The 18,135-nt window shown below is 52.1% G+C and overlaps 1 protein-coding gene across 5 annotated transcripts in view; it reads right to left on the bottom strand.

Moving 5' to 3' along the window:
• Positions 1-17,697, bottom strand: part of EDA (ectodysplasin A) — a 76,082-nt gene extending 58,385 nt beyond the window's left edge. For all 5 annotated transcript variants that reach the window (XM_062006703.1, XM_062006704.1, XM_062006707.1 and 2 more), the window contains exon 1: positions 17,383-17,697. In XM_062006703.1, coding sequence (XP_061862687.1) covers positions 17,383-17,661 — 279 coding nt within the window. In that variant the 5' untranslated portion in view covers positions 17,662-17,697. The remainder of the gene's footprint in view (positions 1-17,382) is intronic.
• Positions 17,698-18,135: the final 438 nt, after the last annotated feature.

Below are 18,135 nucleotides of genomic sequence, written 5' to 3'. Positions count from 1 at the left end.
CAACCCCTCTGCCATGTCAGGGACATCTAGATCAGCGGAAATGTATCAAGTACTTTAGAGCCTCATTCAGCCAGACCTTGCATGCTTCCAGGGATGGGATATCTACCATCTCCCTGGGCAACCTCATCCAGTGCACTCAGCCAAACACTATCGTTGAGTACAGTGAGCATGAAGGCAGTGGTGGCCCAGGCCCCACCACTCCAAAGACATCTCCACCTGCTGCAGAAGATGACACCAGCATTTGCCACCCAGATCCTTCACTGCCATTGCTACCTGCCCTGGTTGTACCACAACTAGCTTCGGCTAAACCTTCTCCGACACCCAAACCAAGAAGTTGTGCTGGGAGAGCCACACTGCTGCTTGGGATGCTGCCCCATCCCCTGGGCAGTGCACAGTATGTGTGAGGGTCTCTGCCCCTGAGACATCATCACAGCAATACCCGCTGTCAAAACAGTCTGGCTCATTTAGAACTCCAGAACTGCCTGGTTCTCCTCACCAAGCAGAATTTGCAAGTTGGACTGGGTTTGGGGTTATTTTTCCTCTCGATTCGAAGTGTCCTCAGCAAAGCTCCCAGCACAGAGGGCTCCACAGAAGGGTGACTGCACCAGCTACACTGGCTGTGTCGTGCTCCCTGCGGCAGAAAAACGAAGCTTTATGGATGCACTCACCTACTCCCCTCTGAGCAACAGCTGTCCATGTGGATTCAGTTACTGCGGAGCAGCTCCTCCGAAACGGCGCTCGCCAGAACCCCCCTGCGCAGAGCAGCCCTCAGCAGATATCAAAGAGCTCCGAATGACACGACAGATCACGGAACCGACAGCGATGCCCAAGGCTCGCCTGGCCGCGTGTGACACAGCTCTGGGGCTCAGCCGAGCAAGGAAAGCTCTGGAGTAACACCAGCGAGATCCCGTTGAGAGGGATGAGGCTATGGAATGGCTTTCCAAGCAGGACGGAAGCAGAGGTGGCTGTGCTGCCCAGACAGGGAAGGGGGAATTGAGGAAAACAGCAGAGTGCAAGGGTGAGACCTGTCTCCTGACCGTCCAGGTGCTGAGAGACACATTTTCCACCCTGAGAAGCAACTTTACTCCACTAAAATAAGCTGCCAGAGCTCACACCAGAGGTTGGTGGACGGGGGGGCAAACATGCCTAAAGGATGAAGACCCTTCAAACAGCGCTCGGTGAGAGAAGTTGAGATACACAAAGCTCCTTCCATCCCAAAGGAAGGGTTAAAAGCTCTGTCTTTTTCCTGCCATTTCAAGCACATAACCACTTGCTAGAGACGCTTCCCTCCCAGCTCTTCACTGAGTATATTGTCTCACCAGGCAGAGGAGCATGAACTCATCGTGGTTTCCCAATCCTGACCAGAGGCTCTGTGAGCTACTGGCAATACATATAATAAGCTATTATGCAAATAAAAACTGGACTCAGCCAAGTGAAATATGCTGGCTCTTAAAGTCCCATCTGCATCACAGCAAGGATCTCAATGAACTTTAAAATACTTATTGTCACCACAATGGGCAAGATTATATTCTAGTTTGGATCTGTTCCTTCAGAGCATTAGCTCCCATTTGTAGATATTTTTAGATTTTCCTATCCCACTCCTCATTATGAAACACTGAGCTGCAGATTGATTTATTTCTTAAAAGCAAGTTGCTGTTTTCCCAATAACAGATTTAACAAATTTGTTCCACCTGTTCAGTTATGCTTCCAATGCCTTTTTTGTGGTTTCATTGAAGTTTGTTTTAATCCAGACCTCAAAGACTCTAAACTCGGCATTAAAAGACAAGCTCAGCATCATCACTACCACTCACAATTCAAATGCTGCTCCAAATTACTGCAAGCTTTCATTTGTAAGTCGATACAGACAGCAAGATGATTAAGCTTAATGGCTGTGGGCACAAACACACGCTCTTTGGAGGGCATTCTCCTACTGTAAATCCTACCTCGCTGCCTTACCCTCAGCATCCTGCTCCCGTCGCCTGGGCTGACCCCAGCCACGGGTTACAAATGGCTATTTAAAAAAAAAAAAAAGCAAGTAATTCTATACATAATCATTAGATTCCTTGGATCCCAGCATTTTTCCTTGCTTTACCACACTGGCAGAGGTCAGACATGGGGATGTGGAACCCTGGGAAACACTCGGAGGTGATGAACACGGAGCCGTAAACACCCTCCACTCCTTTTATTCCAAGGTCCACAGTTATGACTTGAATGAAAAGCTTGGTGCTGTAACACTTCATCAACATAATGACAAGTAGCTCTTTTACATGTCCACCTCACTGAGGACCTTTATGGATTAACAGTCATAACAGTAGATGTATGGTCATCTTATCAGCTAGAAAGTCACCGTTAGAGTAACTCCTCCCAGACAGGACAATGGGCACTCTCAAACCTCTGTGGCAGGTCCAGGTCGTTACCAACTCTGAAAAAGCCTGAAATGAAAGCAGGGAGTGACAGGAAAACCCAACATTTCACACAAGACCAAAACCCCGTCCTGATAATCGTTAATCATCTTGGGATTGTATTGATTTTAAAAGCTGAACCTGGGGAATTCCTTGCCATCAGGTACCACTAGAAGCAGAGCCTCAGATACCTCTGGGAAAGGCTGAGCCATCTGGGTAACAAGATGCACAAACTAACAAAAGACGGCACAAACTTAGAAACGCTCATTCCTCGACATCCCAGAGACCTCCAAGCTGTGAGTGGAAAGAGGCACATTTACCAAAAGCTGAACTGTTTCATAACTGGCCTGTTCTCTTTGCAGTTCTCCCCACACTCGCTGGTCTCAGCTCCATCCTGCCAGTCCCTCCAGTGCATCGCCCCAACCCCAGCCTGAGCCACACCACCAAGCACCCCAAAACCAGTCGTGCTTCTCCCCGTTTGCCTTATGCTTTTCCCTCCATGCCTCTTGGTTACCACTTTGCCTGCAGGTCTGCTGGTGGGTCCTCAAGCAGGTAATGATGCCAGCAATGATGGGCTGTCAAGCTGGAGGGGAACGGGTCACCTGCAAGCAAGCACTCGGGATGAGGCCCATACTGAGCACATACCACCCTGGTCATGATGCCTTACAGTGGTGCCAATGGGAAGTGTCCTTTGGGAAGTCATCAGGAGAAGATGCTCACCAACATTAGGGTGATGCCAAGGATGCCAGGGCACCCACAAATTTACCCTTGAAGAAACAGGACTCAGCTGTTGCTCCAAAAGATCCAACAGACTACTTTTCAGAACAGTTGATTTGCTCAAGCTCCCACCTCAATACATTTGCAAAGGAAAGGTTTCATTCCCCTTGCAGTTATTTACCAACACAGACAAGGTGACAAGCCTCAGCTGCACATGGACACAGTGAGACCCAGCACGTCTCCTGAGGCTGCACCTCAAGAACAGGTCCTTTGGTCCTCTGCAGAATTGGTTTGGATTTTCTGTCAAAGAAAGGAAAAAACTTCTACAAAGCCTTGCCATACTGATAGATAAAGTCTGATTTTCCTGGATGTAGTCAGAAGGTGAACCAAAAGCTGACTGTTGTAAACGCAGACTCCCACCAAAAGTCATTCCATCGGGGCCTCGGAGAAAGCAGGCAACAGGAGGAGAAGAGCAAAAGGGAAATCCTGCCACAGACAGACAATTTGCACATGCACTCGCTTTTATCCAACAACTAAAGCAGGAGACACTTGGTGTAGCCATTATGGACTGAGTGACAGCTTTACAGGCCTGAAAGCTATTTTGTGCAGGGAATCAACAGCGCGACACAGCCCGCACGGCCCAGACACGAGTCCCGAACGCCAAATGGTACACAGAGCTGTCAACATACTTCACTGATATCATCAACTGAAAATGTATAGAGCTGCCTGGAAAAAAACATCCACCAGATTACATGCTCCATTGCCTCCAACTGAACAAAAGCAGTTTTGAAGCATGCCAAAGCTCGAGAACTTACAAACTACGAGTTCCTTGCTGCAAAGCAGATCCAGGCTGGCCTGGACTACCACGCTGGGGACAGACACAAGAGTATGCACAAAAGCAAGTAAGGCTTGAAAAAGTGGGCAATATCCAAAAGATTTTAAGATTAAGAAGCCAATTCATCTTCCTTTCTTCTAAATGCTTATTTTGCTCAGAGAGTCACTCAAAGAAGCAAGAGCCACCAGTCAACGGGGTCTTAAAACCATAGTTTGCAGCATGGGCTACTGTAGCCCTCTCAGAATTGTCCCTCTGGCCACCATAGAGGGTGAACACCTCACATCTGTCCCCTCACCACCCTTGCTTCTTGACTTTCTTCAGCAAGATGCTGGATGACACAGTGAAGTCCAACGTAGCTCTGAAGCTTCCTTACCAACAAAGCCCAACTCTGTTGACCACCTGCAGAAGTGGCAAATAGCACTTCCTACCCGACTGAACACTTTTCCTTTCCCCAGAGACAACCACTCTGGCAGATTGTGTTGAAGGACAGTTGGAGATGAAGAGCCCAAACTCAGCCAAAACCAACCACCAACTCACTGTCTCTGAAATAAGCAGCACAATCTATTGCATGCAAAGCTAAAACTGAGCACTGTGCAAGAGTGTTCATCCTTTCTGCAACTCAAGCTGTAAAACACATCTTCAGTGGCCTCCAGTCAATCTACATGGCTACAGCTTTCTTCCTACATCACTTGTCTTAAGGTGTGAAAGCCCAGCTATACCAACCAATCCAAGAGCTACAGCAACAGTAGCTGCCTGGGATGCAGAACCGAGAGGGCATTGCTTACAACACAGTCTCTCCACTCTTTAAACCACTGGTAACCACCATAAAACTTCCCCACAAAAGTCCAAGATATTCAAACCCAGAATACTGGCCCTTAAAGGAAACTAGAAGCCAGGAAGAAAGACAACCCCGAAGCAAGCGCCCTGGGTTTTGTTACTGATGTTACACTGCAGGCACCCATCAGCCTGACACGTACCCACACGAGAGCCCACGGGCCAACCCACAAACTGAACCACGGGCCTGTCCAGCTCACCCCAGGGATTCCCTTGTTCTTTGTCAGACCTTTCCCCCCAGGCACAATTACTTTGTGTTCTTCCTTACTAGCATGAACACTGAATTCGGGTCCACTTTGGAACAGGACCGAAAAGAAAGACCAGGGAGGAAGAATTACTGGGACAGTAAGGGCTCCAGCTTGGAGATGTAAGGCATATTTCATGTGAAGATGTCAGCTACTAGCATTTAATGCTAACAGTGTCATTTGCCCTTCAGCTAGAAGAAAGGCATGTAAGCAACTCTTAACTACACTGAAATTTCCCCATTGCAAAGCATTTCTGCCAGGAATCACAATTCCAGTGTCATGTTTCTTATGCCCTTCTTTGTACAATAACCCTCTAAGTCCACGCTTCCAGACAGCTTTTTATGACTCTGTATTGTATGTGCCAGTGTCAACAGAGCATCCTCGATGTTGTTTGGACCAACTTCAGTGCCTTTCTGTATCATACAAAATGATACTGAAACAGAGGGGAGCAGCTGGATCAGAACCAAAGCCGAGTTACAGCTGAAGCTGTGAGCATTGATTTTTCATGGCAGAGCGCTCCTATTTCTTACAAAGTTTTGCTTCACTCTCCAAACAAGCAAAGGGCCCAGGGCAGACAGGGTGGCAGAGCAACGTGTGGCATGGCAGCCCACCTCCTCCCAGCGACGTTTCAGACCAATTCCAGCCCCAGCACAGGGCAAAGCCGGCTTTCTGGCTGGAAAGCTGGCTTCTTGGGTGCCATTTCAGTACCACCTGGTGAGCAGGATGGGCTGCATGAGCTGTTCCCTTCTGCCCTCCTGCCCCTTCCAAACTCAATCTTTTACTGTCCAAAGCAAACATTTACTTTCAGTTGTTTCTAAGCCGCTGTTTCACCTGCCTCAAACGGCCTCACGGGCTCGGGTTAAAAAGCAGAATTCAAACCCTCCCAATTCTAGTGCTTTTAAAGCTTTGGTGTATGAGCTACCTGACTAAACTTGGCTTCACTCTAATTAACTGCTAAATGCCAAGCAGACTAACAAAGAGCAAAAATAATTCATCCTGAAGCTGCATCTGCTGACAAAACCTGCAGCAGGCTTTTGTTGCTATTGTTCTGGGGGTCTGGGCTTTCTGAGCAAGCATACTTAATGATAACAAAATCACTGGGGAAACATGTCAGCGAGACCTTCCCTGTCAGCCCTTCCCTGTCTGCCGTAGCCTTGGGCTGTGATTTCTGTTCCTGACATAAAAAATTTTGCTCTTTGCCAGATTTCAGACAGCAAACTTGTATCCCCTGGAAGATACCTGGCACTGCTTTTGTACACCAGCAGCAGGAATATTTAACTGCTTGAGGACCTGATCCAAACAAGTAGCTTGAAGCCACGTGGGATTTTCCCTGTGACCTGACACAAAGTTTAACTTCCCCAGCCATCCCCATCGACTGTCAAATTGCCACTTACAAAATGGTTTTTCTAACATCTTCAGACATGGGAAGGATAAATGGTTCTGAGTCAGGAGGAACCAACAGCAGAGAGGCTCATGCTCCAGGAGGTTGAAGAGACATCAGCCCAGGAGGTCTCTGGAGGTGGTCTTCTGAGCCCAGCTGCAACCACCCAAATGCAATTGGGCTCAGAAGCTCACAACTCTTCATTAAATGGGAAGGAGACAGTTAATATTTCATCCAAAACCTCATCTTGAATACTTTGGTCCAATATTTGGGTACCAGAGCAGAACAACTCAAGTTATTCTCAGCTTGACATAAGCCTCAGCCCTCACCTCCACAATGGGTTTGCAGAGGGACGCATCAGCCCGTGCGTGGGGGGCTGCTGGCCAGGGCTTTGCTGGGTGAGGGGAGGCATCACTAAGGCACTGAGAAGCCCCAACATCCATATCATAGCCAAACAGCCTGGTTCTTCTGGAAAGCAGCGGCCTGGCAGACAAGGGAGGAAAGAGCTGACAGCTATTTGCTGTATCCAGCGTAATTTTCTTTGGCAAATCCAGGCTGTTGTTGGAAGTGTGCGCCAGACGCCTGGATCAGCAGAGCTGAGCCTGCAGGAGCCACGCTTTGGATTTAACACTTGAAGACCTCAACTTCCGAGAGCTCATCCGACCGTTCCACAGCGGGGACGGCACATATGGAACCGACTAAAGCGCTCGGTGCAGCGCCTGTAAATTGTCCAAGCGCCACAGCCGCGCATCTCAGCGCTAACAACTGCGCAGCCCACGTTTGTTTGAAGTCAGATCCTACTTTTATTAGGGCCGTGCTGCTTTTCTCTTCAGAGCCCTGCACCGGCTGCTGCTCCCCGCTACGTGACTTTGACACTGGCTGGGACATTTGCAGCTCGGGGGGATGCCAAGGGAGCAGGGTGCAGCCATGAAGCCCAGCCTGGCTCCTGGCGTGGTGGTACAGGCCTTTCCTCTCCCACATCCACTGATGGTGCTGAGCTCAACATGAACATCAGCCTGTGCACACCAAGGCAGCACCTTAAATACTGTGTTCAGTGCTGGGCCCTTCAGTCGCTGCCACAGGGACACTGAGGAGCTGCAGCGTGGCCAGAGCCGGGCACAGAGCTGGAGCACAAGGGTGCTGGGGAGGGGCTGAGGGAATGGGGGTGTTGAGCCTGGAGAAGAGGAGCCTGAGAGGAGACAGGAGCACTCCCTGACAGGAGGCTGCAGTGAGGTGAGGATCGGTCTCTTCTCTCCCATAATGAACGACAGAACAAGAAGAAACAGCCTCAAGTTGCCCCAGGGGAGGTTGAGGCTGGAGCTGAGGCAGAACTGTTTCCCTGAGAGGGGTGCCAGCCCCTGTGCCAGGCTGCCCAGGGAGCTGGGGGAGTGCCCAGCCCTGGAGGGATCCCAAAGCCATGGAGCTGAGGGCCGTGGGGTAGTGGTGGGCTGGGCAGGGTGAGGGGAGGGCTGGGACTCCAGGAGCTCCAGGGCTTTTCCAACCAATCATTTTCCAACTGATTCTATCAGTACTGAGCACAGAGAGTCTCCCTCTCCTAAGGAAAATCCACCCACGAGCTAAAGGCTTGGTATTTCTCATCGACTCGGTGTCTCAACAGCTACAGAGGCCAAGTGCAGCAGAGCAGGATTAGTGCTGAGCTAAAGGCTTCAGCCAAAAGACTTTTCCTGCACACATTCCCTTCTACTTTGAACAAGACCTCAGCATCACTGCTACTGAGGAGTAAGTTTGAATGCTATCACCACATCAGTGAAAGCAAAACCCAGCTGTGGCTTTCAAACCTTTCACACACACTTTACTCACATGTTTGGGCTTTCAAAACTAAGTTCCAGGGCCTGCAAAACAAAGGGGGCTTTGGGCAGGGCTGTGCATGGCTCTGCAGGCAGTGACAGGGACCAGCAGCACCGCATGTGGCCGGAGGAGCTGGGATTAAAGCACAGCATCGCCAGGAAAACAGCCACACTCTCCTCATAGACTTGTTCTGCCAATGCCACCAAGCTCTGCACAGTCCAGGAATCCCTGCACGAGCTATATTCCAAATCAAAACAATTCTCTTCAGTGACATAATAAATAGAAGAAAACTTAGGAGTCAGCAATACAGGTGTTGCTGAAAGATGCAACGATCCTTTAAAATGACAATACCTGTAAAGGTTACATTTACCAGCACACAGAACAGGTCTGCTTTTGACCTGAAAAAGACAAAGTCCCTCTTAATTTACTCCAAGTGCACACAGAGGTATCTCAGCTCCTGGCAGGAGATGGTGGGCTGGGCTTCCCCTCACCCCACTGGGTCCCTCAGACAGGATCCCCTACAAGAGTTAACACCAGAAACTCAGCAAGCACCAACAAGCCCATCCATAGCTCAAACGCAGCCAACCCACTAATTTACTTCATTATCACTAAAAAGATAGTAACAGCTGCAGTTAAAAACCAAGTGCTTTCACCTCATCAGCTGCAGGTCCAGCAATCCCTCTTTGGATCTGCTTTCCCCCCCCACAGGGTATGCTTGATGGGAAAGCTGACAATTCAAGCTCTCCAGGCAGAAATGCCACCTCTCCTAACTGCTGGAGACCGTGGGTCAGACACAGCGCCAGGGAGAATGGCAGCAGTGAAACAGATAACACTGCCACGTTGGAACCTGAGCTGGTGAATCCTGTCAGTGCCACAGCAGGTCAGTGACAGTCCCACCTATCAGCTCCTTAAACAATTTGTCCTATTTTCCTACCCCATGGGAAAACACAAACCCACGCTGGTTAAGGTTAGCAGCAGCTCAGCAGCTTCTTTGCTGGGTTGGAGGAAATAATTGTGCCCAAGTTATTTCTCCTGGGTTCATTTCACTGAGCCCAGCATGTGCAGGAGGTTGGAAGGATCACCTGAAGCCTGTTTAGGCCATTAGCCCTGGCCCCACACTTCCCTGGGAAACCCAGAAGAGCTGCTGCCCCTTCATGGATGAGAAAATAAAAGCAAGAAGCCAAAGGTGTTTTTTTCCCACTGGACAAGGTACATTTATGTGTTCTTGCCACTAAAGCTCTCTGGGGATTTGCTGTGTAACTGGATGTGTGATGCTCTTTTATCTTCCCTGAGCAGTCCCTTCCCCAGCAGCACTGCCCCAGAGGGAGCTGGAGCAGATGAGTGTCTGCAGCCAACACAACCTAAATACCTGTTTCCCCACCTGTTTTTTCACCTACCATCAAGAGCATTGGTCTCCTCTTTTCTCCTGTTAAAAAGTGCTTACTAATTGGGGTTTTTTCCACACAGGAAAAAAAGCCCCACCTGTGTAGAGCTGTAGAGAAATGCTGACTGTAACAGAGATGGAGAATATTGAGTAAAACAGCTGAAAACCCCAAAGCGAAGGGATTGTATTTCTTTGAGCTATGCAAGTCTTGTTCTGGGGGACAGTGGGTCTCTTGGTAGGGGAGCACCAGACCCCCTCCTGCTCCCCAGACCCTGTGCTCCTTTCAAATCAGAAGTGGAGAAGGGACAAGACAACAGAAAAGTTGATTAAGTGTCATGAGGTTTATACCCAGGGAGCAGCAGCACCCAGCTCAACTATCGTGGGGCAACCAGAGAAGCCACAGGACATCCCAGAGCAGGGCCAAAAGCATCAAGAGTGGTCCGAGCATTGGGCCTGAGCTACCAGGGATGTGGCTCAGCCTTGGCCAGTGCAGACCACAAACTGACACAGCAGCTCCCCAACTCCTCTGCCCATATTTCACTTACAATTACTGAGCTGTTACACTCTCCGAGGTGAATTTTTACCACAAAGTACTGGCTTAAACTTTCTCACTAACTTCCCCCTTCCACCTTGTTATGTGCCTCAAGAGAGATTTAAAACACAGAAGTAAAATGAATTGCAAAGAGGGATTAAAGGCAGCCAGAAAAAGGCTGCACACAGCGGGATTGGGCGAAGGGGACTGGGTATTTAACCCGGCTTTGTCACCCATGGACTGCTACCGGTGCATTGTTTCTATTGTAAAGGAGGTAAAAGCCACAGAGACAGGAGGGCCTGAGCTCACAAAGCCACATTGGCCATTATTTCAGTAACTGCCTGGCAGCTCTGTGCTGGCCTAAATTCAGTCCCAGGCTGGGCCAAGCCAGAGGCAGCTCCACAGGAGGGGCAAGGAGGGATAACCTTCCTGCAGCCTCTCCTCCACTCTCCAGCACTTGCAGCTGACCACTGCATCACCTCATCACACAACACACAGTGAGGGCAATTCCCTGCAACACACCACCTTGCCACACAATGCCAAGCAATGCCCACCATGGCAAAGCCACACCACGACGCTGCAAAGCCACACAGTGCTGTGCATCATCTGTTGCTGCAAAGCCACGCAATGCCCGCCACAAAGCCATGCCATGCAACGCCTGCCGCAGCATCACTCCATGCAATGCCCACTGCTGCAAAGCCATTCCATGCAACCTCATGCCACAGCATCATGCCATGCAATGCCCACTGCTGTAAAGGCATGCAAGATAATGCCTGTCACAGCATTACATCATGCAATGCCCACTGCAGCAAAGCCATACAACGCAATGCCTGCCACAGTAACACACTGTGCAATTCCTGCTGCAGCAAAGCCACACAGCGCAACCCCATGCCATGCAACGCCTGCCACAGTATCACACCATGCAATGCCCATTGCTGCAAAGCCATGCCACACAACGCCTGCCACAGCATCACACCCTGCAGTGCCCGCTGCAGCAAAGCCAGCAATGCAATGCCCGCTGCTGCCATGCCACGCTTCTCTCAAAGCCCTTCAAGTCCCCCAAAAGAATCTGACCCAGGCAGCAGTGCTGGAGGCAGGGGTTCAGCTTGGCACAGTGCTTCCCCTCCCCAGGCACAGAAAGGGGTCAGAGAGCAGGGTTAAATGGGTTGCAGGATGATGTATCATTGCAAGTTGCTGTTCTGCTTTCTCTGCTGCAAGAGCCATTCTGGAGGAAGCAGTGTGACGATCTGCAGCCGAGGTGCAGCTTTAGCAGAAGGATGCTGGCACTTCCCATTTGGAATGCATTAGAGCCCTGGCATTTCATCAATACAGTCCTGAATATTTAGTACTTTGCACTTACAGCAGCATTTTATTTGGGCTTATGGAAAGAGCTCATTTTAATATCCACCCATCTGTGAGTAATTATTTCTGTTATAGTAGCACTCAGGCCCAACTGGCATCAGCACCATTAGCACACAAAACCAGCGCCTTTCCCCCAGAGTTTAACGAGAGAGCACTTACAACTGCAGCCGGCCCATAAAGGCACTTAACTATTTTCAAATTGCATCCAAATCTCACTGTAATTTTGCACTTCTGCACAATGAATTCTGACAGATCACACGTCTTCAGAGACACACTCGCCACTTAGTCCTTGCACAGAGCTTACTTAGTGCTTCACATTCCCAAGAAGCCCCTCAGCCTCTCAGGTATGGGTTACCTTTCGCAGCCAGACACCTCTAAAAATAACACCCTCTTAAAGTGTTGAAAGATACTAAAACATAAAGTTATTAACATATAATGAGCCTGGAATGAGAGCTTCACATGCTCTGAAGCATTCAGGGTTTGGCTTCCAGTCAAGAAAAATATATTGGATTAGTATGAGAGCAAAATTAGGATAGTGTGCAGTTTAATTAGCATTACAAGATGCTACATGTGTATGGAAGAGCAGAGAAGATTTATAGTATTGTGTGGTAAGAAAAATAATGTTAAAAGGTTAGAAAAATATCACTTTGACAAAGCACCGTGTACTCTCAGGTTAAGATAACTTTGGGATGCCACTGAGCATTCTTAAAAACACAGGTTTGAGCACTGGCCAGTTGACTCACCTGAGAACTGTGGGAAAACCCTGTGAATTTGGTCACATGTTGGTCAAACACAACCACCTTCCCTATCAAGGAATTCGATAAACACTGATAAAGAAGTCCTGAGCCCTCACACACAGCCGCAGTACTTATCCTTCCTGGAATGAGCAGGAGATCAAACTAAAGGAAACACACGAGCCAGCTCAGCTCTGGGAGGGCAGCCCCACACAGCCAAAGGAGATGGTTCCTCCACGTGCTGGGAGTTAAACCTACAGCCAACACAGGCTGCACCTCAAACCCTCAGGGCACAGCACACACCATGCTGAATCTCCCAGGGAATGCAGCACACCCGGCAGTCATCAACCTTCTCCTGATGCTCTGGACCATCTTCCTTTTAACAGGAGGAGCTGAGGGACTCATGCCAGGTTTTGCACACAATATTCATAGGCATAGTAGCAGAAACATGTTCTCTACTGGATATCAGGTAAGCCTGCTGCAGCCCCCTCTTGCCAGTACACAGACCACAGAGCTCATGCAGCCTCAGGAATGTCACTGAGAGACATGCATCATGGTTATCAGAGCCCCAACATGTTATTAGCCAGATAGCACACTGCAGTCTCCCTTTATTGCTCTGGAAGAGCCTCCTTCAGCTACAACCAAGACCACCAGAAATGCAATTTGAGAGAAAACTCCCCCTGAAGCGCAGCCCCCCTAAACACCATCTTCCTCCTGCTCCACGTCTGCTTGGAGCCAGGGGTTTCCATAACCTGAGGTCAGAAGTCACAAAACCCCAAAGCAGACACTCCAAACAGGTACCTGGAGGGTTAGTGCCCCACAGGGAAGCTGCTTTCAGAGGAGGTTAATGCTGTAGGAGAAATTCCAAGACACTCTGCTCCAAGCTTTCAGCAGGCTGTCGGGTCTCAGCTCGTCCCTGATCCATCACACGCCGGCACAGCCTCCCGGCTCGGGACGCAGGAACCAGCCCCAGGATGAACGCGCACGGATGAGCTGGAGCTATGCTTGGGGAGCGTGAAACCTCTGCAGCAGCTTTCCTGCCTTTTAGACCCTTTGACAGCATCTCATGCAAATCACACCTGAATCCTGTCTTTTGCTGTGGAGCGGGAACTGAGAAGAAAGGGCAAAACAATTGTCACTTCACATTAGCAAGGCAAACAGAGACCAAGGTTCCCTCGTGGCTGAGCACCAGCACTCTTCTGCTTTCACACTAGATAACTCTTGCCCCGATGTCCTGACCAACCATCCAGTTATTCTGAGAACAACTGGCAGCAAGTGCCTGGCCACAATTCCCTAGTTTGGTTTGTGACCCTTCACTGGGCAGGTGGACAACAGACCAAGTATGAAACAGACTGTGATGTCCCTGTGACCTCTGCATCCAGCGGCCCCTTCCCAGGGCCAGACACAGAGGCCAACATGTCACAACCCTTCTGCAGCTGAAACCAACAATTTGATTCACCTGAATCAAAGGATTCACTAAGATTAACCCTTCCACAGCATCCTGACCAGAACACAGAGAAAAACCTGTATATTACCCTCTAAATCTTTTCCTGCCTCCCCCTCAAGTAAAGCCAGCTACTCATTGGTACCAAACACAACAGAAAGCAGTGTGCAGAGACCAAGTTGCACACTCTCACTGTATTTCTTTATCCATGACTACAAGCAAAACACTATTCTGCTGCTAAAGCTCTACTCCTATAATTAAAGGAGCAAGCAGGCTGGTGGAAGGCAGATACAAATTACCAGGGTCATGTAGGGTTGGAGCAGGAGGGCTTCAACTGCTGCTTCAGGAGATGGAGGGAGTGGGATGGGAAAGGGAAGAAAAAGGAGTAAATGAGCAGTTAGGAGGGGTTATGAACATGCTGAACCAAACTGAACATGCTGGCAGGAAAGCAATGACCTTGTAAGAACGCCAACAAAGCCAGCCATGTCCCTTGTTAAAAAGGTGTGAGGTAGACACCTGAGCACGGAACCCTGTGGGGTTGAGGAAGGTGAAGGCTGTAACCCAATTCCCACTCAGCACATTTTTGTGGATGACTCGGCAGCCACCCCCGGCCACGACAAGCAGACAGAGCCCCCACCCCCTCCAACCCCCTCTGCAAGCGCCTCCACCATCAGTTTGATCTGACAGGTCTGATGGATACTTGATCTCATTCCAAGAGGCAGACTTTGGCAGCTTCTGTGCTGTCTCGGGATGCTCGCGAGGGCACACGCTGCGCCTGGCCTTTGTGGAAAACAAGTTGTTGCAGAAAGGCCGCGTGACAGCGACTCGCTCAGAGAAAAGCCCAGGAACGGTGCTCTGCGAGGCTCAGGTTTGACAGGGACGCTTTTGGGGCAACAAAACATGACCTAGTTTAGGCATAATGTTTTTAGGAGGGGTAAGAAGGACCCTGCTACCCGATCCTCACGAGTGCCTGAGGAATGCTAATGAACAGAGGGACAGAAACACTCCCGGCACATCCATCCCATGGGATTACTCAGATGTGACACCACTGGTCGAGGACGAAGGTACCAGCACCCCTCCAGTCCCCCATCACATCTCAGAGGGACAGCAACCAAAGAGCCAATGAACTAAATCAGCATCAACGCACTTTTCATCTCGAAGCCAACCCGGTGATGCAACACCCGGCGGCTTCTGGGACAAAGATGTGAACTACAATGCCTCAACCTTTGCCGTGAAAAATTGCCCTTGTGTCTTAAATGAGTTACATATTTGAATACCCTGTAAGATGGGGAAGCGGGGTGTTATCGAGCTGCCAAATCTCACTCCTGTCATGAGGTCATCTCTGGCACGTGGCCAGGCGAGGTTTCTGCCAAAATCTCGATGCTGACCATCGTCCCTCAGCCTTCCCCCCCCCTCCCCCCTCGCCTCAGGTCAGGAAAGAGGAAAAACACAGAGAAAGAAAAAACAAACAAAACAAGGTCAAGGAAGGGAGTATATTTTTTTGTTTTGCTCTCAAACCAGCCTGTACAACAGCGAGACACACTCGGCCTCTTCACTGCAAACACTCTGCAGAGCTAAACGCAGCGGACAGGCTGTCTGGGGGCTGTCGGCACAGTGCTGGGTCCCCCCCGGGCACCCCGACTCAGCTGCTCCATGGGACAGAGATACCATTGAGCACATCTCTTGAAAGAACTATTTGGTAATTCCTGCCTTCCTGATGCACACGCACAGGACCTCACTTTGGGGGGGGCTGGCATCCACTTCTTAAACGAGGCTGCCTGTAAATGTTGCTTCAGTCACAGAGGGGATACACTCACAGTGGCCTACGATGCAGCTGTTTTTAGCTGCTCAGAGGCTCAGCGAATGGCGAGGCAGGGAAGTCAGTGAGGAACAGGAGAGCAGCACCACTACAAATACCATTAATTACACGTTGTCACAGCACCGGCTTCCAAACAGAGCGTTCTGGGTGCCAGCAGCCAGGCTGCACGCTGCCCGTGACGCTCAGCCTCTCGTGTCCTTACTACAGGGAAACTTTCTCTCTCGCAACCAACTGCTTCAAGATGTCCAACAAGAGTTTTTCATCTCGGGCTCTACAGGCCAGATGTAACACAAAAGAAATAAATAATTAGCATTACCTTCTCTGGAGTATGTCAGCCAGAGTGAGCCATGCTGGGATCCTCATACACATCCAGACTCAGAGTATCTGAGGCTGTAATTTATGAACGCCTCAGCTATTTACCCTGGTATTTCATTATACACTCGCTGGAAAGAAGAGCTCTTAAAGACTAAACAGATCCAGCACGATAACACGAAAGGAACTTCAGCCACATGCTATTACAAGAGGACCTAAGAATTCCTCCCTGACATCGAGCTGCTCCCACTCACTTTGTGTTGACACCGCTGGAGTTCCGAAGGGGATAAAAAAGCCCCAAACACGAAGCAGTGCGCAGACAGCACGGGGCTCGCTCAGGTTTTGCTGCGGGAAGCTGCAGGATCCGCGCAGCCACGGGAAGGCAGGAGTGCAGCCTCCCCGGCAGCAGCCCGGCCGGTGCAGCCCAGCGGCCGCCAAGCAGGACGAACAGTTTCCAAACTCGCAGCTTTATCAAAGCTATTTTTGTCCTGCCTTCCCCCCTCCCTGCCGCCCCATCCCGCATCGACAGACAATCACTAAGGCACTGACTCTCAGAGCTTTGTGTCCCTTCTTCCCCCTAATCCCCAGGACCCCCAACCAGGACCCCTCCCGGCAGAGCCAGCCGGCACCTTGGGGGAGCAAACCATGCGCTCGCGAGGCTCGAAGGGGAGGAAACTCTTTCCTCCAGCTTATCCTGCTCGCAGCGAGGTTTCGTGCCTGGAAAAAATGAGCTAAGTTTGCGAGCAGAGGCCCCAGCTCCACTCCTGCACTCCCGGAGGCTCTGGAGACAGGCGAGCCCCCCCAGCCCCACCGCTCCCAGGGGCTGCGCACGCCGCTGAGGAAAACTGGGGGGCAGAAGCCAACCTGTCCCGCACAGCTCAGGCTGCTGGGGGGGGTGGATGGATGCACGGCCATCGCTGGGAAAGGCTGATGCATCCCGACGGCGGGGAGAACCCAAAACCACCTCACGAGGAGAGGGGAGCAGGGCGTGTTAGGGAAGAGGATTTCCACCCTACAAGGTGGGCAGGAGGAGCGGGTGGGAAGCTGAGCCGTGCAGGGCCGCCCAGCGCGGCTCGGGAAGAAGCCCCCCGCAGACGGCCGCCTCCAGCCGCCCCCGCCGCGGGCACAGACCCTGCGTTCGGGACGGCTCCGGGCCGGCCGTGGCGAGCGGGGCCGACACGGCGGGACAGTCACCGCAGGAAGGCGGCTGCAGGTGGAGCGCGGGCGGCTCTCGCAGCCCCTCAGAGCCCCCCGCAGCATCGGCCGCCCCTCTGCCCTCGCCAGCCGGGGCAGGGAAGCCCAGTTCGCTCCAAATTTAACTCGCGCCAGTGCTTTAGGGCTCTTATTTCTTTTTCCCCTCACTTTTTTTTCCCCTAAACAAACAGCAGCGGGGGGGTTTCCTTAAAAGCGCCCGCGGCAGCGGGACCGCCCGAAACCGCATCCCGACGGACGGAGCCGCCGCCGTCCCCCCGGGCAGCGGACGGAGGATGTGGGGGGCGGCCGGGGCTCCACGACAAGTGCGGTCCCGCCCGGCCACGACCACCCGTCCCCCCCCTCCCGGCCGGCACCCACCTGCTGCCGCCGCTCCGCGCCCTCGTTGGGCCGCTGCGGCCGACCCGCGGCCGGGGAACCGGGAGCTGCCGCCGTCCCGTCGCGGCGCGGCGGGGCAGCGGGCTGCGGGCCGCGGTCGCGGCGGAGCTCGGAGCGCAGCTCCAGGTAGCAGCCCAGCGTCAGGACGTGCAGCGCCAGCGACAGCGCGAAGAAGCCGAGGAAGAGCCGCCAGCTGCCCCCGCCGCCGCAGGCGCAGCCCCCGCGGCTCGCCGCCGCCTCCCCCCTGCGCTCCGCACCCATGGCCGGCGGTACGGAGCGGCGAGGCGCCGAGCCGCTACTGCTCCATGCTCGGCCGGGGCGCGCCGTGCCGCCGCGGGGCTGCGCGGCCGGGGCCGCCCCAGCGAGCAGCAGCGGGCGGGGCCGCGGGCGGGCCGGGGCGGGCGCAGGGCCCGCGGAGCACCGCCCCGGCTGCGGGCGGGCCCCGGCATGGGCGGCGCGGCGCCGGCTGCGGCGAGCGGGGAGGGAGCGTGTCCGCAGGTCGGAGAAGCGTTTCGGCTGGGAAAGCCTTTGGAGCTGCTGCAGCCCCAGCCCTCCGCTCACCCTGCCACAGACACCGCTACCCCACGGCCCTCAGCCCCACGGCTTTGGGATCCCTCCAGGGGCTGGGCACTCCCCCAGCTCCCTGGGCAGCCTGGCACAGGGGCTGACACCCCTCTCCGGGAAACAGTTCTGCCTCAGCTCCAACCTCAACCTCCCCTGGGGCAACTTGAAGCT

Source organism: Colius striatus, chromosome 13 (assembly GCF_028858725.1).
Source record: "Colius striatus isolate bColStr4 chromosome 13, bColStr4.1.hap1, whole genome shotgun sequence".
NCBI classification, from domain to species: Eukaryota; Metazoa; Chordata; class Aves; order Coliiformes; family Coliidae; genus Colius; species Colius striatus.
This window is presented reverse-complemented; position numbering and strand designations above follow the sequence as displayed.